This window comes from Triticum aestivum, chromosome 1B (genome assembly GCF_018294505.1).
Source record: "Triticum aestivum cultivar Chinese Spring chromosome 1B, IWGSC CS RefSeq v2.1, whole genome shotgun sequence".
Taxonomy (NCBI): Eukaryota; Viridiplantae; Streptophyta; class Magnoliopsida; order Poales; family Poaceae; genus Triticum; species Triticum aestivum.
In genome coordinates, this window is record NC_057795.1 from 646,313,645 (window position 1) to 646,336,392 (window position 22,748).

At 43.8% G+C, this 22,748-nt stretch overlaps 2 protein-coding genes and 1 non-coding gene across 4 annotated transcripts; 2 read left to right on the top strand and 1 right to left on the bottom strand.

Moving 5' to 3' along the window:
* Positions 1-13,319: 13,319 nt before the first annotated feature.
* Positions 13,320-15,877, top strand: LOC123145049 (60S ribosomal protein L37a-1). 2 transcript variants are annotated; one of them, XM_044564366.1, is made up of 5 exons: positions 13,320-13,472; positions 14,261-14,300; positions 14,398-14,486; positions 15,275-15,357; positions 15,453-15,877. In XM_044564366.1, exons 1-5 carry the CDS (start codon positions 13,470-13,472, stop codon positions 15,514-15,516), a joined length of 279 nt encoding a protein of 92 aa, XP_044420301.1. In that variant the 5' UTR covers positions 13,320-13,469; the 3' UTR covers positions 15,517-15,877. The 2 variants fall into 2 exon arrangements, with proteins under 2 accessions (XP_044420301.1, XP_044420293.1); XM_044564358.1 differs by lacking the exon at positions 13,320-13,472 and having other exon boundaries at positions 14,234-14,300.
* Positions 15,878-17,753: 1,876 nt separating this feature from the next.
* LOC123145040 (probable sodium/metabolite cotransporter BASS1, chloroplastic) lies at positions 17,754-21,532 on the top strand. The gene is made up of 8 exons (XM_044564349.1): positions 17,754-18,256; positions 18,415-18,503; positions 18,837-18,930; positions 19,010-19,043; positions 20,462-20,516; positions 20,590-20,673; positions 20,748-21,035; positions 21,256-21,532. Exons 1-8 carry the CDS (start codon positions 17,869-17,871, stop codon positions 21,409-21,411), a joined length of 1,188 nt encoding a protein of 395 aa, XP_044420284.1. The 5' UTR covers positions 17,754-17,868; the 3' UTR covers positions 21,412-21,532.
* A 569-nt stretch (positions 21,533-22,101) lies between these two features.
* TRNAV-CAC (transfer RNA valine (anticodon CAC)) lies at positions 22,102-22,175 on the bottom strand. Its single transcript has one exon. It is a non-coding gene; the product is annotated as a tRNA-Val (tRNA).
* Positions 22,176-22,748: the final 573 nt, after the last annotated feature.

Genomic DNA, 22,748 nt, shown 5'->3' on the forward strand with positions numbered 1-22,748 from the left:
CCTATAGCACGAGCGACTCCTCGAGAGTCTAGGGATTTCCTGCCTCCTGTCGGCGCTGGTGCCAATCTGCTTTCACTCTTGTGGGCTTAGGGCCACGGAGGCATGGTGAATCATGGCCTTTGATGGTGGGACGACTCAAGCTTCAGTTTTAGGTATTTTTTAAGTTTGTATAGGGTTTGTGTCCAGCTCAGGAAGTCGAGGCAACAGTGGCTTCCTGAAGATGGAACAAGGTTCGCATTGCCTATACCCAGTCCCGTCAATGCTTCTAGCGTCGTCGAAAAGGCATGTGGAGGTGTGTCTATAGAGGATCTTGCAAGATTCGGTCGGTATTTGTCTTTGGTGGATCTGTTTGGATCCAGTCCTCGTTTAGGCGTGTTAGTGTATCCACAAGTTAGATCCTTCTGATCTACACTTCTCTTCATCGATGACAGGCCGACGGTTGTTGTTCTAGTGCGCTGGTTATTTGGAGCCTTAGCACGACGACTTCCCGACTGTCTACTACAACAAGGTTTGCCCGGCCACGGGGCAGGAGGGCTGATGATAGTGGCGCACCTTCGGCTCACTCCAATGCTTGTAGTCACCGCTAGGTGGTCTAAAGACATGGATGCAAGTTTAATTACTTTTTGTGTTCTTTGTACTTCCATGATGCTTGATGAATAGGTTCGAAGTTTTTCATTCAAAAAAATGTCTTTAGTAGAGAGATGTAACTAAACATGATAGACAACTCTTTACGCATTCGTTGTTTGGTAGGGAGATGTGCTTCAATTCTATAACTGGAGTACAAATGTGTAACTCAACTGAAAAGTAACAGAATAAATGCACAAAGGAAATTGAGGATAAATAAGTTAAAGCTAACATATCTGATGTCCCATTCTTTTTAGAGAAAAGGCCATAGCCCGACTTTATAAATAAAGCCACATGGCAGAGTCAGAAGCCCAAACAACAGCACGGGGACGAAGCCACCAATAGTTCACCAGTTATAATTCTTCCCTTTAGGATATCCCCATTATAATTCTTCTCCAAAATGTGACACCCAAAATAAAAAAACATGTCATTGGTTTTCTGCAATGCCTCCGTCTCACACATACAGAGGGCAAAAGTGTTTCAATATCTTTGATATGTCTGGCAAATTACGAAAAAAATGTCAGATAAAAAATTAGGATACAAGGAACATACGAACTTTAGTCTCAGTCGAGACATGAAGATAGTGTTCAATGATTTAAGGATGAATAACACTGCTATAAAATATATGAACTGTAGAATAGTAGCAAACCTTGTTAGATCGTGAAAAAAATCTAGTACAAAAATGAGAGAAATCGTTTGTCAGCATGATATGTAGATAGTGGAAGAAGTTCAGGCCAAACATGGTGGACCAAACAGAACAATTTTAAGAACTACTCTTGATAGATCATGAACAAAGAGTTTGGTTAAATAAGGAAATAGAAACAAGGTTGTCGTATAAATCTTGTATAAGAGCTCAAATGGATCTAGGAAACCAGAATGTCGGTTTTAATAAAGTTTTGATGTACCACTGTAAGAGACCATGACAAATGGAAGGAAGCCTATATGGGTTTGATCTAGTAGATATTAAAAGAGGTAACCTAATGATTCTTGGTGGACCAGGAAGAGGATTTTTTTTATGGCACCAACAAGAACATACATGGGACAGATCTCAATGTACTGAAAGAAGTTTGCCCTTAATTCTTTATTTCAAGAAGAATGGTTTAACAAAAAATAGTAAAGCAAGTTGAAAACTTTGAGAACTTTTACCAAGAGTGGCAATAAAAACCAGAAAAGATTTTTTTTTTGAAATATGATAACAAATCCAGATCTAAGAAAGTAATGAACTATGGTACCATGTAGAAATATTTCTATGAGGATATAAAGCATACGAATGATCTTGATATGCACGATAGCCATGGATCTTTAAGATCTTCAAGATCCACACATAGATCTTCAAGCAAATGGAAGGCATCGGGGAAAGTACAAATCTCACTAAAGGTGATGCTTTGAGGTTGATCATGGCTGATACAAAGTACTTCACAGTTTCAAATTAATGATGTCACCTATGGTGCTTGTACATGGATCATGAAGTAGAATTAAGTATAGATCTTATATCAACATTAGTAATGATCTTTCAAATGGGTCAGCTATAAAATCTCCTATTTTAGATCTCACTATAATTGGAGAATTTTCAAGGTTATGAAGTAGAACAAAAGAATAGATCCTACCAAAAGAATAGTATTTGTCGTGGAATTGTCACGGCAGATGCCCTAGCATGAGGACTTAGGTGTGGAGCCATCGCGATGTGGTTAGCTTGAAGGGGTTAAAACGGGACAAAGGGACACATAGAGTTTTTACCCAGGTTCGGGCCCCTCACAACGAGGTAAAGGCCTACTCCTGCTTTAGGTTGTATTGCTTGGGTTTCGATTACCAGGGAGCGAATACGCTTGACCTAGTTCTCAACTTGTTGTTTCTTGCCTTAACCCGCCGTCGGGTCACCCCTGTATATACACAGGCTGATGCCCAGTGGCTTACAGAGTCCCGGCCGGCTCATACACAACGTGCCCGGCTCGGTGACAGAACTATACTTTCCTTAACATTCAAGTTAAACATATGGCGGTTTATGCTCGTCGGCCTCAAGTCTCCTCCGGGTCTTGGGCCTTCGGTAAGCTTGCTTCATGAACCGCCATCTTCATCATCTTCTTCGGCCTTCTCATTATGAACCGCCAGTGGTATGACCCGGCCGCTCCTGGGCGGGTCATACCCAATAGTTATATCCCCAACATTAGGCCCCAGGTTGATATGAACTTGTTCATATCAATCTTCAACACTTAGAAAAAAGCCTTCCTCGTCAATCCTTACGAAATCTTATAACCCGCCGTGACGTCAGCTCACAGAATGGTGGTAACCCGCCATGACAACATCTCACATTAATATCACACGAGGCCCAAATCTCAATATGCCTTCACTTTTAATGAATCTCCGAAAATTGAGGCATCTGTGTTGTCACATAACCATTTTTCAGCCTCCTTGATTCCCACGCATGCCATCTATCCACTTCCTTATAAATAGGGATAGGGGTCCTTTTTATTTTATCCCCTTGCCTCCTCGGCTTCTTCCTCTTCCTCACGACGCCTCAAGCGCCCGAGCTCCGCCGCCACCGTCAACCTTCATCCACTACTTCAACCTCAGCCATTGCATCAACCTGAACGCACCAGAGCTCCTCCGCGCGCCTCCACTGTCCAATAGCCCCGGTAAGCTTTCCTCTTTCCTCACCATAGATCCCCATTAGGGTTTGCTCGAGTTATTCTTTGTTCCTCCTTGTTTTCTGTAGTTTTGATCTGAGTTTAGTGCTCATCTTGTGCGGTGTCAGTTTAGCACTCATTCTTGATATTTGAACGCCTCCCCTCCGTGAGAGATCTCATCTGAACACGTGAACTGTTCTGATGCCGCCACTTAGTTTTAGATTTTTCTTCATTATCTGAACTGCTGTAGATCCAAAATTATATCACCGATCTGTGAAAACTGTTTGTCCAACACTTAGCAATTCTTCACTCATATATTTGAAAACGGATAGCCGTGTGGGTGGCTAACTGATAAACCATAACCCGCCAAGTACCATTAGTCCCCTTTTAAACCACCAATAGATTGCTCTGCATACCTCCACACTAACCTCCGGCTTAACATACTGCATGTTTATAATCCTTCCCTTCGAACCAATGACCGGTTTAACCAATATAGTCTTAAGCCGGCAATATTTTCTTTTTAGACATTCATCAACAATGACTAAGACCTTCACCTCATGAAATTGTGTGCCATCCCGGGTTACCGAGGATGGTCTGAACAATTTTTTTCAAACCGACGTTTTAGCCCAGAAAAATGGCATCCATTGGAGGGTCCAGGCACTGAAAATCCTCCTCAACCCAAGGAAGGAGAAGTGATTGTTTTTACTGATCATATGATCCAGGGGTTTACCCCGCCCAGCTCAAAATTCTTTCGAGACGTGCTACAATTCTTCCAACTTCATCCACAAGATATTGGTCCCAATTCTGTCTCCAACATCTGCAACTTCCAAGTCTTTCGTGAAGCTTATCTTCAAGAAGAGCCCACTGTCAAACTGTTCAGGGAATTTTATTATTTTAACCGGCAGACTGAGTTCACCGACCGGCCCAGATTGGAGATGCATTGATGCTTAATGTGATGGATGGATGTCAGGCATGCAAAAAACATGCTTAGTATGTTGGATGAGTCCAAAAAAGTGTAACTGAGGCATAGAACTACATGTGACAAGAACTAGTAGAGAACTACGACAATACACACAGTAATGATCATTACAAATGGTATAGTGAGGAGGAGGGCCTTGCATACCAGTGGAGCAAGAGTGTGGCCATCCTGAGGCTAGGACCACCGGCGCCCGATGTTGACATCATCTTTGCCACCTTTGCCCTCACCACCTTGTGGTCATGTACCTTGGCGAGGGCCAACTTCGGTATGGGAGCGGGAGTGCGCACGGGTGGCTCGCGCTGGTTTTAAGAGTGCTTCCTATGGCCTCGTTGGAGCAGCATGGGTGCGTCCAGCCCCGTGATACCATTGTCGCAACTGCCGATGTTGGGTCCCTGAAAAGTGTGTGTGGCAACGTTGTAGAGCAAGTGACTCACGTGTGCAGAGGGTGAGCACAACTGGCCGGCGGGGGAGGAGTGCGACCCAACGGCTTGAGCTTCTCGAGTGAGGTGTGGGCGATGCCGTCAACTGAGGCATAGGTGGAGAGTGTGAGGGAGTGTGTGTTGACTCGCGTGCGTGATCAAAGTGAAATGGAAGCCAAGAAGGGGGCAAGGAGGAGGGTGCTACACGAAACATTGGTCCGATAAAAGGCTCCTCTCGGTCGGGGCACTCACGGTTGCTGCTCAGGACATCGCGTCTCCCAGCCTCTACAAACCCATCATGGCGGCAATGGACATGAACCGCATGATGAGGTGCCCCCCTCTCGCATGATTTTGCTCTGGGCTTTCTTACTTCTTCCCGTGTTGTGTTATATGCGATTGAGTCAGAATTTTCTTTCTTTCGGTGTGCGTGTTTATTTTGCTACGAGCCGAACGATTGGAGCAGGGCCTATCTGGTACCTAACAACGTCGTCTGATCTGTTCTTATTGTTGGATTTTTTCCAATCTTTGCCAGTTTGGTTGCCCGACCCAAATTGGCAACATTCAGTAAAGAGACCAGTTACTCTGTCAGGAACCTGATAGGCCCTGCCCCAATCGGCTGACTTGCTGCGAAAAATGAACGCACACCAAAGGAAAGAAAACGAAAAGGTAAATCTGGAGTAATCTCAGAGAACACTACACGGGAAGAACTAAGAACACTGAGAGCAAAACCACGCGAGGGAGGGATTTTGGCTACCTCATCATGTGATTCATGTCTATTGCCACCAGGCACGGTATGGAGTGGCTAGGTGACACGATGTCCCAAACAACAATGAAAGTGCATCGACCAAGGAGGAGCCTCGCATGGGATCAGCATCTCTCATGTAGCAGCCTCCTCTTTATCTCCTTCTTCACTGCTGTTTTACTCTGATCATGCAGGTAAGCCAACACACGCTCCCCTCCCACTCTCCCTCCAGGCCTCGCGCTACCAGCATCACCCGCACCTCGCTTGAGCAGCACAAGTCATTGGGTCATGCCCCACACCTGCTATTGGCGGTGTGCTCACCGTCCCCCTCGTGAGCCACCATCTCTACAATGTTGCCATGCACACCTTCCAGGCACCCAACGTCGGCAGTTGCGGCGGCAACAGCATCGCAGGGCTAGACGCACCCGTGCCACTCCAATGGGGCCATAGGAAGCGCTGGCGCGGTCACCGTGAGCCGCTCGCGCATGCACCTGCACCCGAAGCGGAGCTAAACCCTCATCGAGGTGCGCCACCGGTCATCCCTCAATTACTGGAACCGCAAGGCGGCGAGGGTGGAGGCAATAAAGTTGATGCCACCATGGGGCGCCGGTGGTCCCAGCCTTAGCGCAGCCACGCTCTCGCTCCACAGGTACGTATGCTAGTCCGCCTTGCTATACCGTCCATACTCATCATTACTACTATAGACACAACCCACTAGAAATATGTGGGTGTGCGTCTCATACAAGCAGCACGAAAAAATAAAAGGACAAAAACAAGTATGCGTGTTTTTAGGAAGAATAATGTACTACAGTCACCTCTCTAATAAGGTGCTCCAATGTGGAAGTGCCTAAGAGCAAACGTGAACCATAATTCTTGATTAAAGTCTTGAGTCACTATAACAAAGTAATCTTTATGATTGAAACCTTATTTTAAAGTATGTGCATGGTTCTAAACGCATGATATTATATGCCACTAAAATTGTTTACATATATAGGAAAATGCATTTCACTTCCCTAAAATAATGGTGTGTATTTGGGGTACCTCATGTACTCCGGCGAAAGGTAGTGATGTGAATGCGAGCTTGGCTTCATAAGCTAGAGAAGAACCACCCTTTTTGTTATGAATATGTCAAACAAGTATGGTATGATACTACAGGTAAGGACTAATTTCGTGACTTAGTGGAGAATAAGACAAAAGTACAACAAATTGATTAGATCCATCCAAATATCTACCAAAAAATATTAGTAAGCAAAGGCACAATAGTACAGGAAAAATTAGCCAGCTTTAGGAGATACCAACAATCACACCTCTAATTTTGCCAAACAAAATAGTTTGTCATTTTGCTAAGAGAATTTGATGGCCTCATAATGCATCGAATAGATAAGTGTGTTTGTGTGTGTGTGTGTGCGCGCGTGCGCACGTGTGTGTGTGCTTGTGCGTGTGCCCGTGTGCATAATGCATTAGAGCTTTTTTTGTGAGACTTTAATGGTTTATTGCACTGCTAGGGTGAAACATTCATTACTAATACAATCTGGTAGAACAATTTTATCTTTTCCAAAGTGGCCAAGCTAGCCTAGTATAATGGTGTTTCTTTTTTCTAGTTAAAGTCTCACTTGGATAGCCAAGGTTTCGTTGTATCAAATCAAAAAACTAACATGTTAGATTATGTGAGATAACTAAACATGATAAACACCACTTTACGCATTAATTTTTGTTAGAGATTATAAATGTGTAACTCAACTAAAAAGTAATTGAATAAATAAAAAAAGGAAAATGGTGATAAATAAGATAAAGCTAACATATCTGAGGTTCCATTCCTTTTGATGTTAGCCGCACTATATCTTCTTCTTCAACATGTATCACCCAAAATAAAAAATACATGTCATTGCTTTTCTCCAATGCCTCTCTCTCTCATAGAGGGCAAAAATGTTTCTGTTTCCTTCAATGTGTCTAGAAAAATAACAAAATTATTTGTTAGATAAAAAATTAGGATCGAAAAAAGAACAAGAGAACATACAGACTTTAGCCTCAATCGTACACAAAGAAAATATGCAATGATTTATATGGATGAATAAGAATTCCGGTTGGATCATGAAACATTCTTTTGCAAAAATGAGAGAAAATCATTTGTCAACATGACCTGTAGATAGTGGAAGAAGTTTGAGTCAAATATGGTAGACCAAATAGATAAATTGTGACAGCTACTCATGATAGTTCGCGAACAAATAGTTTGATAAAATAAGACAAGATAAACATGGGTTGTTTATAAATCTTGTATAAGAGCTTGACTGGATCTAGGTGGATTGGAAAGTGGGTTTTAAATAAAGTTGTGATGGATCATTGTAAGAGACCTTGACAAATTGAATGTAACATGTAGGGGGTTTTATATGGTAGATCATAAAAGAAGTGAGCTACTGAATTTTGGTGGATCAGGAAGATGATTTTTTATAGTGATAACAAGAATGGACATGGGATATATCTAGAGGTATTGAAAGAAGTATGTCATCGAAATCTTTATCGTAAGAGTAATGATTTTGACCCAAAAATAGTAATGGGAATTGAAATCTTCAAGATACTTCAAAACTTTTATCCATAGTAGCAATAAAAACTAGATAAGAATTTTCTGAAAATATGATAACAAATTCAGATATAAGGAAGTAATGAACTACATAGTATAGTTTAGAAAATTTTCTATGAGGACATAGAACATAAGAATGGATCTTGAGATGGAAAATAATGCATGATGGATCTTCAAGACCACACATAGATCTTCAAGCAAAGTGAAGGTATCATTGAAAGTACAATCTCATTAGAGGCAAAGCTTTGAGATCGATCATGCAAAGGAAAAGTGCATATCTCACTAGAAACAATGCTCTAAGAATTCACAGTTTCTAATTAAAGATGTCACTAATGATGCTTTGACATGGATCGGGAAGTAGAATTAAGTATATATCTTACATCAACACTAGTAGTGATCTTTCAAATGGGTCAATTGTAAAATCTCCTATTTACATCTCGCTATAACAAGTAGTTGGTGAAGGATCATGAAGTAGAACACAAAATTAGATCTCACCAAAGTACCAATATCAGTTCTCTAGACAAATAACTAGATAGGTCTCAAAGTAAAGATCTCTCTATGAGCGATGCTTCCAGCTGGATTATCGCACTCATAAGAGAAAATGGGTATCAACATGGATAGATCCCGAGATACTAAAAGAAGAATGATTTTGCAAAAACTAGTAAAGCAAGTTAGAACAAACCTCGAAATCTGGATAAATTTTATCTGCAATAGAGATAAATTAGAGATAAGCATTTTAAGAAAAATATCATAATAGATCTAGATATAAGGAAGTAAAGACCTACAATATGACCTATCAATATTTCAAGGAGTACATAAAACATAGAAGTAGATTTCAGGATGGAAAATAATGCACAATAACCATAAGTAAGGATCCATAGATCCCCAAGTAAGAGGGGAAGGTATCTCTCAAAGTATAGATATCATGGTAGTGATGCTTTCAGAAGATCATGGCAGAGAGTAAAGTACGGATCTCACCAAAAACAAAGCTATAGGACTTCCGGAGTCAGAGCAAATCTCTCATGGGTCATGCTTTGACATGGATCTTGAAGTAGGACGAAGCGTTGATCTTATGTGAACACCGGTAGCGGCTTCCAAATAGATCGAGAGGTCGAACTCAAATTTTATATCTTATTAGAAGCGTTGGTTTGAGATGGACCATGGAGTAGAACAAGAAATTGATCTTATGGAGAAACTAGCATCGATACTACAAATTGAATAAAGAGGTAGGTGTGGAAGTATAGATCTCGATGTGAGTGATGCTCTGACATGTGCTATCATGGCCAAATAAGAAACTGGGGAATGCTTGAAGATATACCCAAAGAACCAGTATTTTTTGGAATGAAGGCTCATGAAGATCCCGGCTTTGATTTAACAAAGCCATCAACCAGCCAGGAGTTACGTCATACGACCCAGAGAACGATGACCAAACTGATACAAAGGGGAACACTGGGAAGCAGACCAAAACTACAGCCTACAGCCTACACTGGGAAGCCAGTAGTTGTTGGGCCGCCGCGGCACCCTGACGAACAAGCCATTGCCCCTCACGACCGCAAGCCCGTCGATGTTGACAAAGAATGCGGGGTGGCGCTTGCCCACCGGATCGAGTAGCTCCAGCCCGCGCCTGCGTCCACCGCGGAGGCCGAGCCCCACCAGGGACACCCGCCGGCCCGCCCCCGCCTTTCCCAGGGCAGGAGTTGGCGAGTAGCGCGGCGGCAGCACGCAAATAGACTGGCGCGCGGCGGAGCTCGAACCTCAGAAGTAGCCACACGCGCGCCCGCCTCCTCCGCTTCAGCCATCCGGTCCCCCTGGACCTTCCCCTCACCGCCGGGAAGACCACGCAGCTCTCCCTCACCGCCACCCAAGCCGCCATGGGAGAAGGGGATCCACCCGGTGCTCACCACCAACCCGCCCCTCCCCGCCCCTCATGCCTGCCACCGCCCATCTCGCCGGTCACCTACCGGTCAGCACAAAGATACAGATGAGAGGGGATACGAGTAGAGGGGAAGAAGAGGAGGGGCACGGGGCGGTGGGAAGAAACCTGTCTGCGCTCGTCGGCGTTCGCTGGCCACCGGAGGTGTGGGAGAGGCGCCGGGGTCGCTCGGGATTGAGCTCCTGCTCGTGGGGGTGTGGCCGTGTGGGGACTGGGAAATGGATAAGGTGAAGAAGAGAGAGCGGTGGGCGAGCGAGAAAGAAAAGGACGTTCGGGCAACTTCGCGCTGACCGTTGAGAGAAAACCGGCGTGCGGACAAACTCCCTCACACGCCACACACACGAGTTGTTCTACGTGGGACATAAAATCAGCCTTTTCGTGCCAAGATTCGTGCAAAAGGCACTGGACGACGATCGAGGGGTGTGGGCGAGTTGACTAACGCCCACACGTGTGGGCGTTAGTGTTTCCGTATAAATAAGTAGCAGGGCGGTATCGGGTCTCTGGCGACACACAATTAGTTGTTGGCGGTAGAGGCGATCGAGCGTGTAGGAGGAGGAGCTGAGACGTCCGATCGAAGAAGAAGCGAAATCCGGCGATGGCGGCGGCCCTTGGACATGCGTCGAGGAGGCTCGGTGGCTGCGCTCTCCATCGGCTGCAGTCCATCTACACGGCGTCCGCCTCAACGCCGGCTATCGTGCAAGTGGTGGCCCAACGGCGACTTCTCCAAACGGTGGCCAAGCCGCCAACCGGAAACATCACTGTGGTATGCTAAGAAATTAACCTCCCGTGCCAATCAACTCAATCCAGGCCATGCATGCATGCTTTCTCGACATGTCCATATTTAGGGACAATCAACTCAAATTAAAAAAAAAAAAGCGGCACTACTTATCTTCTGGAAATATAGGAACAATGTGTAGTATGTCTGACTTGCTCTATGACTCGTCTCAACAGTTAAGAAAACTAGCCTTCTTCTTTGGTTTGCAAGTATACGGCCACGTGATCCGAGGATGAATGGATGATAGATTCATCAATTGTTTTTACCTAGTAAATACTCCCTCTGTAAAGAAAGAAATATACGAGTGTTTAGATTACTAAAATAGTGATCTAATCGCTCTTATATTTCTTTATGGAGGGAGTACTAAATAGCAACATCTCATGACACTGATGCTGTGAGGATACTGTACATCATCTCTGCTGCTTTTGCTTTGAAAATTGAAACATTCTATCCGCGTTCATAGATCTATCACTTGCTGCATCCATGGGTCATTTATACTTGCTTTTGATGTGTATGATAACAAACTCATCTTGTGTGGCCAGCTTCCTGGTGCAAAATGTGCGGCAGAGCCATCAAAGGAACACCTTGTGCGTTCCCGCCTCGCACAAATACAGACCAAGAAAGAAGAATTGTTCGGTCTGATTTCTGAGCTCGACCCGGCTCACTGTACCAGAGTGAACAGTCACCTCGCCATTGATCTTTCCGCGCAGGTCCAACCCAAACCTAGTGACCCCAAGTGGTATGATCAGATCTCAAACATACGCTCTACTACGTTTCTCTGCTTCCCCTTTTTACGTCAATTTTTCGTATCTTCATCTGATCTGATCTGCAGGCCATGGTATCGACGAATGAAAAGAATGAACAGTTACCTCTTCTATGGCGGCCTTACGTACCTCAGCTCAATGAGCGTGTACTATGGTTTCCAGGTCCCTTCACACTAATGCCCAGAAGCATTGGTGTTGGCGATTGATTATGAAGTCACTCTGAATGGTGTATTCCAAGCTTTGCTAGCCTTGTAAATTAAGACTGAACTGTTTGCCATGTGATGATGTTTCCTACATGTCCTCCGCTAGTAGAAGGGCGATGTGCATTCCGAATCCAAATATTGCGTCCACGTAAGGAAATGATGCATGCAGCTTCTAGCTGACCCGCAAAAGAAAAAAAAAATCTAGCTGGGCAATTTTGCTACGAGGTGAAATTGCATAAGTTTTCAGGGATATAGTGGCAAGCAACAAATGAGATATAATCTTGTTGTATGAGGTTTAGGTACACTTCACCATGGTATTTGGTAGATCTTGTTGACTAAACATGAACTTCTTGTTGAAATGAAATATAAACATATTTTTCAAATAGGTGTGCGTCGGTTTACGTACAACATGGTATCATTCTACAAAACATAAGAATTGGCCCTTTACTTGATGCATAAGTCCAATAAAAGAACGAAAACTATGGTTGAATGGTCAGGAGGATGGTTCTACCCCAGCCCACCAGAGATCAAACCTCATATTTGACATGTGTGTGTCTCATAGAAGCGGAATATTCTTTCAATGAAAGGCGACATTACCGTGTTTCTTGTAAAAAGAAATATATAAGTCCAATAAGAGTCCCCAAGCAAGCTATATATCTGGCCATGTACCTGATCACCCAAGAAAATCAATCAATCCACTCCGAGCACCAAAAGAATCAATTTACTATGCATGCATGAAGAAAATAAACCGCCATCCCCTCCGACCTCTACCTGCATTAAGATTCCTTCTAAAGTTGAGGTTCTTTACACCAACACTAACATTATGGCACATCATGGTCCGGTGACTTTTCAAAAAATATAAGACCAGCCAGGACTAGCCCTTGCCCGGATATGTTTATAGAAGAAGCAACTAAGCACACAGAGCGGAATCTTGGACTCAAACGCTGGTGGGCAGCATGCACACTCGCATAGAAACTACGCCAATGCTCCCTATCGATCACTCTCATTAGTGTATAATCGACCTTTTCTTAGCCACATGTAGGTACTACCCCTACTAAAATTGCTGGTACATATCCAGAGGCTCAAAACATGCTAGGAAAGTACACAATGCTCAGTAAAATAACTCGTTTTTTAAGCATCATTGCTTATTTCTGTAGGAGGGATGCATAGTAAATGTCCGCCCTCTACAACACCGGTCGATGCATAAGGAAATAGATTTAATTTTCTAAGTTATGAGTTCCTCTCTAAACACATTGCGTTTACATGAACAAAGTCAATCGGACAAGCGTTGATCCATTACGCTGTCCGATCATTGACTCGAACTTACTTTGCAAGTTCATGACCCGCAGGATTCTCAGAGCTACTACTGCTAGAAAAAAGAACTTCGCTAACTCCTTGAGTTGTCTAGACGCACTGTTTTCTATGTCTCTTCCGAAGTGTTCCCGCAAGAAAAGGTTTATTTAGAAGTGAGGAGCCTTACCTCTCATTTAAAAAAATCATGATGAACGTTTCTTTATTTCTGGGAAAAAGGAAAGAAAAATAATAATTGAATTTTGGTGTTTCTAAACTCTCATCTGGCCCATAGCCCAGTTGGGCTACACCTCGCTTTTTTTAGGAGTTACACCTAGCTTTATGGGCTAAAAGTAGGAATGATAAGCCTTAGCCCAGCCCACCGGCGCAGCAACGAGGCCCATCCGTGTTCACACACGTATAAGACCTACCACGCCGCCTCCATTCCGAGACCTCTCGCCCGCGCCGCCGCCTCCCTGCCCTCTTTGCCGCCGCCGCCGCCGCCCGTTGTTGCGGACGCCTCCTCCTCGCTGACGAGATGGTACGCTCTCCCCTCACTCCTATCTACGGCGGCTCTGATCCGTGCTCCTCTGGATGCCGAGTTTCAGCCTTCGTGCCTGCGTGTGTGGGGTGTGGGAATCATCTAGGTTTACGGTTGTGCGAGTAGCTTTTACACGGGGATCTAGAAACAAGGATTCGAAATTACTAGTTTTTTCGTGGTTTTGGTCTGTACCGCTGAGAAATCATCCTTGGAGCCGTAACATCTGTCAGATCTGGAGCGAATTTGCCGGCTGCCCTTTTCCTGTTCGATTTGCAGCTAGCTCGAATCATACTGTATTATTATTGCGTGGTCGAAGAGGATGTTAAGATGTTGCTGTAGTTAGTTTTTCCACTTATGGGACCGGTTTTACTAATATGTTATGATCAGTGGTGGAGTAATAATTGCCATAAAATGGAAGTATGAAACCTTGATGCTATCCTTGATTTGTTACAGTTATCTATGAGTATGTATGCAACTTCCACCGTTTGCTACAATATTTACCACTATAAATCTGAGCTTCAACCTTCATTTCTCCAAAGCTTGATTGGTTAGCATGAGGCCTTGGGCAGCACTAGTTCCTTACTCACTATTGGGTGCATTCTATGACATACATTGCTAATTTGCGATCATCTACATCATGCTTGTCATACTACTGATAATACTATCCTGATGTTTTATGTATGACTGGTCATACATTGCTGTTTTGCCTGTATCAATTCGATATGTGAAATTTCTGCTATACTTGTGGAAAAATGTTTTAATTTCTTATGTTTCTGATGTATGTGCAGACGAAGCGCACCAAGAAGGCTGGAATCGTTGGCAAATATGGTAAAAACATTGCAGCTGCCCAGATCATTGTTCAACGATCTCATGGATCTATCTAACTGTTGTGCTCATGTGTCCTAGTTATGTCAATGTTGTGTAGGTACAAGGTACGGTGCCAGTCTGCGTAAGCAGATCAAGAAGATGGAGGTCTCCCAGCACTCCAAGTACTTCTGTGAGTTCTGTGGCAAGGTAAATCTGTCAATGGTTTTATCGATTACAGTACTTGCGTTGATTATAGAATGCTAAACTGTCAGCTGGTGGTTGAACTGTGCATCTATGTTGTATGACAAGTGTTTTTGGCATTTGGCTAGATTGAAATTCGCATCTTATCTTTCTGTGAGTAAAAAAAGCAGCATAATGGTATAGGTTATTTGCTGCATGGTGATGGTTTAAAGGATAACTAAGTTTTTAAGCTGGATTGCTGATTGGCAAAACATAAAGTTAGAGGATAACTACTTAGTTTTAATATACTGAATTACTGATTGGCAAAACATAAAGAATTTATATTGTAGGCTGTTGCAACCCTTTTTCACGAGTTGTTTGGGTTTACTTCCTGTTGTGTCTTTTAACCACTGTAGCCTTCTAGATAGGGAACAAAGAACGACAGCTTTTGATTGTTTTGTATGATGAACATTTATAACTCTCAAATGATTTAGTTTAATATTACCAAATTGCTGATTGGCAGAATATAAAGAATTATTATTTCAGGCTGTTGCAGTCCTTTGCATTGTCATTGGACATGCATATGGATTTTGTAACCCCATAAATTTAATGCTTATTGCTTCTTTTAACAATTGTAGCCTTCTAGATATGGAACAGTGCCCACCAGCTCTTTATTCTAGTCACTTTACACAATTCCAGCCCTATGGAAATGATGATAGCATTGATAACTCAATAGATAGGTCAATAGTGATAACTTGTTAGTCTCCCCGCTTGATTCAATGTTTATTTTATCTCATCACGTTCTTGATTCACAGTTTGCCGTGAAGAGGAAAGCAGTCGGAATCTGGGGATGCAAGGACTGTGGGAAGGTTAAGGCCGGTGGTGCCTATACCATGAAGTACGTGCTGATGCCAATTACACACTGTATATTTTCCAAATAGCTCATTGTCCTGCTCCACCATATGTGCTCATTTTGTTGTTCTGCATTTCCAGCACCGCCAGTGCGGTCACTGTCAGGAGCACGATCCGTCGCCTGAGGGAGCAGACTGAAGCTTGATCGCGGTCAATCTGACAAAGGAGCCTCTGGATTTTGTAGTTCAGACGAGACTCATTCGACGCAATATAGCCTAAATTGACAACATACAATGTTATTTATCGGCTTGTTGGGGTTCTGAATGTATCCAGCTACGTTACAATGTGTGTCTCGTTTATCGTGCTTAGTTGATTGTCTAAGGGTATTCGTTGTGTGTGTCGTTGGTTCTTGAATCTTAATGCTATTGTCATCTGTTCTTAGAAGAACTAGCGGGGCCGCCTGTGCATTTGTGCTTCTATTTGCATTGACTTTAGCTGTTGTTCATATAAATTGAACATGTTTCGAACAGAAAATTTACTTGACTTGACCGTCAGGATTGCCCTCACATAGTTCCTGGCTCTTGAGTTAAAGTTAGTGCTTGTCCAATGCTGCCTAACTGTACAAATTTGCTTTGTCATTTAGTACCATGACTGAGCCATTACTCTCGTAAACTCCCAGATTTCACATTCACATTGCTTCTGGGACAAGTATTAACCTTCTGATACAATTACCCAGTACGTATCACCAAGTTATAGCTGATCTGAATCTTTGATGAAAACATACTTTGCTGATGTGGATAAACTTTGGAGAAAGATCATTGATTTTTAAGTACAAGACCCATGGTCGTGACTTGTTTATCTGCTGGTGCTTCGCCCTTTTGGAAAGGAGTGTCATGGGCTTACGAAAGCAGCTAAATTAGCTCACGAAGGAAGCAAATTAAGTTTTAGGAGGACTAGTGACCATTCAGTTATGTGGCATATATTTGCGAATGAACACAATGTTACTCATGTTCATGTTCCTTTTTGATTGCAAATTAACTATAGTAGATCATGTTTGATTTCATATGTATATCCACATATTTTTAGTTCTAGTTCTCATGTTTAAATTTCAATATTAGTATAATGACATCAATATACTGCAACCAATTCCTGCAGCAAACGTGGCCGTAGGTATCGTGTTGTTTGATAACCCCATAAGCTTGAACTAAAACCACAGAAGTATTTTGGAAGCTAATACCTCTGTCTGGGTTTATTGGTCCCCTTTGTATTTTATGCCCAACTTTGACCGTAGATTTTGTATATCACAAATTTATATTGTTGGATTCATATTTTTTGCGAGAAAACTTTCGGTCTATTCATCAACTATCAAGGTAGTACATAGAACATGAGAAGCAAAATTTACATCCAGGTCCGTAGACCACCTAGCGACGACTATAATCACTGGAGTGAACAGAAGGCGTGCCGCCATCATCGCCTCTCCCTTGTCGGAGTTAGGTAAACATTGTTGTAGTAGACAGTTGAAAAGTCATCGTGCTAAGCCCTCATAGAATCAGCGCACCAGAATAGTAACCGCCACCGATGAAGAGACGCGTAGATCGGAAGGAACTAACCTGCAGTCAAAAAGACATAGATGAACGAAGACCGAATTCAGTCGGATCCACCGAAACAAACGCCGACCGGATCCCATGAGATCCGTCGAAGACAAACCTCCACACGCCTTCCGACAATGCTTGAAACATCACCAGGACGGGGGCTAGACGGGGAGGACCTTATTCCATCTTCAAGAAGCTGCCCCCATCTTGTCTTCTTGAGCATGACACAAACCCTATAAAACCTCAGAAATGCACCTAAAAACGGAGCCCTCCTGCCGGTAAAGACCGGGATCCGCACCTCCATGGTCCAAGAATCATAGAAGAAGAGGCGTACCGGCGGCGGCGCCGGCGAGAGGCAGGGAAACCCTAGATGAGTACGCGGAGAGCAGGAGCGCATCCCTCCCCCACCACCGCCTCCACCTCGCCACCCCGCACAGACACCTCACCAGAACTACTCCCTCCTCTCTTCCCTGAGGTACTCTTCAATCTTTATGTGTGTGTCGTTGGTTATTTAATCTTATTAGTACTAGTTTCGCCGAGATTGCTGATCGAGCTCGGGCTCCATGGAGCCTGGAATTTTGAGAGGTTAAAAAACTAACCTTTTAAGCATATGCTGAAAATAATACACACATGCATAGAGATGTATGTTTCATGTCTGCAATTTTTCATGATGAAATATGTTTTGGCTGAACAAAAGAACAAAAACACGATTTTTTTAGCACATGTTGATCACTAAAAAAGTTGATGATTTTTCCCTAAGAAAACCATGATTTTGATTTTGAGTAAGAAAGTTGCTGACTTTGTCTTTTTATATAGCCCCATGTGCTGTAATAGAGTAGCGCCAGGGAAAAAAAACAACTCAACGGCTCCACTTCCCAACTCCCATCCTCCTGATTCAGTCATCGTCCTGGTCAGACTACACTACTCGCCGGAGCCATCGCCCCACTCCACTCCACTCGGCCACCATGGCTCTCCTCCGGCGGCCACCACTCGCTCGCACCGCCGCCGCCGCATCCCTCCCCCACCACCGCCTCCGCCTCGCCACCCCGCACACACACCTCACCAGACCCCCTCCCTCCACTCCCCGCCTCCGCATCAGCGCGGCCCCCTCGCTCCGCCCCCTCCGCGGCATTCTGTCGAGCAGGTGCCATGCGGCGGCGAGAGATCCGGCGTCGGCGCCCTCTCAGGTACCCGGCGGCGCGCGGGCCGCGCTGGTGCGCGTCGGGGAGGCGCTGTCGCTCGGGTTCCCGCTGTGGGTCGCGTCGGCCTGCGCGCTCGCGCTGTGGCGGCCGGCGAGCTTCCTCTGGGTCACCCCCACCGCCCAGATGGTCGGCCTGTCCTTCACCATGCTCGGTCCGTGCCCTCCGTCCATGGCTCCGTCCCCTGCTTCTCCGTTCCTTCCTTGTCTTTTGCCCGTACATGTTAGTTGAGATGCAGTGATTCAGACTTTCAGAGGCGTCTCGATGGCTGAATTTTTATGATCGAAACATGGTTGTGATCCCTTTATACAGGAATGGGAATGACATTGACGCTTGATGACCTGAGAACCGCGCTGCTGATGCCCAAGGAGTTGGCTGCTGGGTTTCTACTTCAATACACTGTTAGTGCTCCAACTTCTTTGGTGTTTCTTTTGATGATGCAATAATCCTTGTAGCCATACTTTCACTTTTCCATGTCTGTTCTGCTGCAAATCGCTTAGGAATATTTTTTTATCCGGGTGAAATGTTGTCCATTAGGTGAACCATAAAAGTTTCTTAACTGAAATGTTGGACTGGATGGTGCATTGCATGTATACTTCACCATCTCTCAGGCAGAAAAAGAAAAGAAAGCCCCATGATCTCCATAATTTTACCTATGGATTGTTATTTAAGCATTCGCGGTTTACGGCTATTCTATTTGCTCCAAAAATTCAAAGTGGGTGATTTATGTACAGGTGATGCCACTGTCCGGATATCTCATCAGCAAGTTATTGAACCTGCCATCCCATTATGCTGCTGGACTGATTTTGGTTTCCTGTTGCCCTGGAGGTATGCTTGCATTTTCCCTTTCTTTATTTTTATTATAGATTCTCAACTGGTTAAACTGAAAGGAAGCTACTCTCTGCAGGCACAGCGAGCAACATTGTTACCTACTTAGCAAGGTAAGGACAAGAGAATGTAACAACCTGCATACAGTCACGATCGTACTGGAACAAAGTTCTGGGCCTCTAATTGAAACTAATTTGTTCTGAGTCTGTTCATATAGTTTTATATATAGGGATTCCTGAGAGTTATTTCTTCTCAAGATTGTTGAATAACCAAATTTTCAAGCTGGCCTGTCTAGTGTTGACTGCTGGCAGAAGTTGGTTACATGTGACTAAAATCATTAATCCCTTTTTGTGAAGGAATTGTCTGAAGTCTACTAGTAATGTTTTAGTCGGCTTCGACTACAAAACTGTTACTGAAGAAGTGTAGTCTGTGAAGAGTTGAGGATTAGACAGCACTAAAGGGTAGAAGTGAAGCACAGGTAGGGAACGTATGAGGTCACACACTGTTCATTTTATAGAGCCTGAGTCAACCTACTTCTACTTGAGAACCAGCCAACATAAGCCTTACTAGGTCTCCTCTAACTTGTGTGATATAACCTACTTACTCCTCCTTGATCTGCTGGCTGAGCTGGCTTCCTTCTGGACTGCTAAACAAAATACAATTCAAGCTTTGAAATCAGTATCCCATCTCCAACTCAGACTGATACTAGACTGGTACTCCCTCCGTTCCAAAATAGATGACTCAACTTTGTACTACTAACTTTAAAAAAGTTAGTACAAAGTTGAGTCATCTATTTTGGAACGGAGGGAGTACTTGACAAGTAACCGACTCAGCCACCAGATCTCTGTTCATCCGCCAAATCAGCATGTCTTTGTCTCTGCACTCTTATAGTGCTTTCGCCAATAGGAGTCCGCACCACTTAACAAGCCTTTCCCACCTATAGTGGTCCAACCGACTAGGACCATTAAACAGTTTGCTGAAATGAAAACGAAACCACCTGATCCTGACATCCTGTTCATATTTAGTCATGTGAGAGTGGGCATTATGCAAGATTACTGATTAAGTTTACATATCAATTTACACTGTAGTTTTTTTTTGTTAAAACTGCACATTAAGGTGGAAACAGGGTCAGGTTCCATATGGCCATATGCTTGTGCCTGGTTTTATCTTTGATTTCTTTAGAACTTAAAAGCTACTTTTACTGGTCAGTAATGAATGGTCAAGTGACACATTTAGTGCATCACAATATACCGTTATTATTAATTTATCCCAAGCATCCTAATAACATGGTTGAACTGAATACTTACTGATGCAGAAGTATCAACAGAACAAATTGTTTTCTCATTGACTATTATTTTTTTATCTTAGCAAATATCTCTAATTCTTCAGTGGAGATCCCTGTCTGTTATGAAAGTGGATCTGAAACTATATGCATTGCTAACTACATGTATAAATATTAAAGAGAATCCAATTTTATATCTTATTTTTATTAGCATCAGAATGTAGACTAATTTGCATCCTTGTGTTGCAGGGCAAATGTTGCTCTTTCAGTGCTGATGACAGCAGCAAGCACTTTTGCTGCAGCGGTAATGACTCACTTACACCAATTACTATATTCCAGCGGAGCCAAATAACCTTTTTTTTCTTCTCATAATGCAGTTCATGACTCCTCTCTTGACATCAAAACTGGCCGGGCAATACGTCGCAGTAGACCCTATGGGACTGTTTGTGTCGACATCTCAGGTGCTGACAGTTTCTGTATAATAACTGTTCAAGTTCCTTTAGGTCTGGCTAAGGTTGATATTATCTGAATGCAGGTTGTCCTAGCGCCCGTTCTCTTGGGTGCTCTGCTTAATCAGTACATGGGCCGTTTGGTTGAGCTGGTTTCTCCCTTGATGCCGTTCATTGCTGTGGCAACAGTGGCTGTTCTATGCGGCAACGCGATTGCACAGAATGCTTCGGCCATCCTAGCATCTGGCCTACAAGTGGTGCTATCGGTTATCTGCCTGCATGGATGTGGCTTCTTCTTTGGCTATGTGCTTTCAAGGATGCTCGGCATCGATATCGCTTCATCACGAACAATCTCGATCGAGGTTGGCATGCAGGTAATTTTCTGCTGCGCGTTTTGTAAACAGGTTTTTACCATAGGGTGTGGCCCAGATACCCCACATTGCATTTATTTTATTATCAATGCAACCAAGGAAGCATGCAATCGATGCTTCACTCTTTCTCCTGTGCAGTTTCATTCTGTGTAGTAAGTAGTTATTATCTTTTCCTTGTAGAAGTTTCAGTGTTTGTATAATACTGATTTTGTTGTGGATGCAGAACTCGGTGCTGGGTGTGGTTCTCGCGGGCAAGCACTTTGGCAGCCCTCTCGCGGCGGTTCCGTGCGCGGTTTCGAGCATCTGCCACTCGGTCTATGGTAGCCTCATGGCCGGGGTGTGGAGGTCCATGCCCCCGAATGACAAGCAGGGGGCATGATGGGTCAGACAGATAGATACTTTAGTGGTTGCGGGGACTCGAGTTGTTGGGAACTATTTGTGCTTGCGAGAGAAATATTTGACCATGAAAACAAGTCAGGAGCGTGCCTGAGCCTTCTTCATTTCTCTGCCAGCTTTCACTTCCCAAACGGCCAAACACACACGCCCGCCGCGGAGTTACATTAGGAAAGATAGATGATCCACACGAGCGGGCTAAAATATGCGTTGCGACATTATTTTTTTCTTTTTGAAAAACTCCACCATGTATTAATTGACTTAAAACGTTCGTGCAATTCATTACAAAATTTGCCATAGAATTACAAAAATTCAATAGACCTATTATCAAAACAAAACATTGCAATCTCGTGAGCCACTATATTAGCCCTCCTTTTGATCTTGGATATCTGTAACTTCACCGGTAGCTTTGAGACTACCATGGCCTTGATCTTGGGAATCACCGTACCGACTGGAGAACGATTAACCGTCGGAGGGTTAACTCTCTGAATAATGGTTTTCGTTCCACATATGGCTCTCATGGGAAAGTTGGTCTGTCTGAAGGTGTTACGCTCAGTATATTTGGTAAGATAATAAATCAAGACATGTGAAGGAAAAAAGTTGAGTTGCCAAGGACCTTTTTTGTGCAACGTATCTAATCTAAAAGTAACAAAAAAAAACAGAAGAAAAAGTTGAATGTCTAAGCCCAGGTTCGAACTGGGGACCTTTAGTGTGTGAGACTAACGTGATAACCAACTACACCACCCAGACATCATGCTACTGAATGTCGAGCTCGCCTACATATCTGGTGCAAGCACTCGCACGATCTGTACAGGCAAATTTTGGCAAGGTGACCATGTTACAGGACATTTGCAAAAAAAAAAGGACCATGGTATAGGAAATTGACTTCGGTGTCATTAGGTCGGTTGGCCTCACGAACGAGGATTATAATATGGAGTAGGGGTACTAACTATCTGGCCACAACTGAGGCATTCTCCCCGCCCCGGATACACCGCGGAGTAGGTGTGCACTGCCCCTGTACACTAGGGAAGATAGATAACTCGGGCGAACGAGTTATAATATGAGCCACCACATTCGACATACGATAAACATGACTAAAGCTCCTAGAAGAGAAACCGTATGCCATGGCATGGATGTTGGCAATCATCGTAAGAGTGGAGTGGAGAACGATCGACTGCAAAGCCCAAGAGTTAACTTTCTGAATAATTTACAAGCAATTTGAGAGAAAGATGGCCTTCTGAAATGGATAAGAATGTGAGAGGACCTTGTGGCAGAGCGCAAGCGAATGCCTCGGCTAGATCTGGCGTGGTAACCTCACTCATG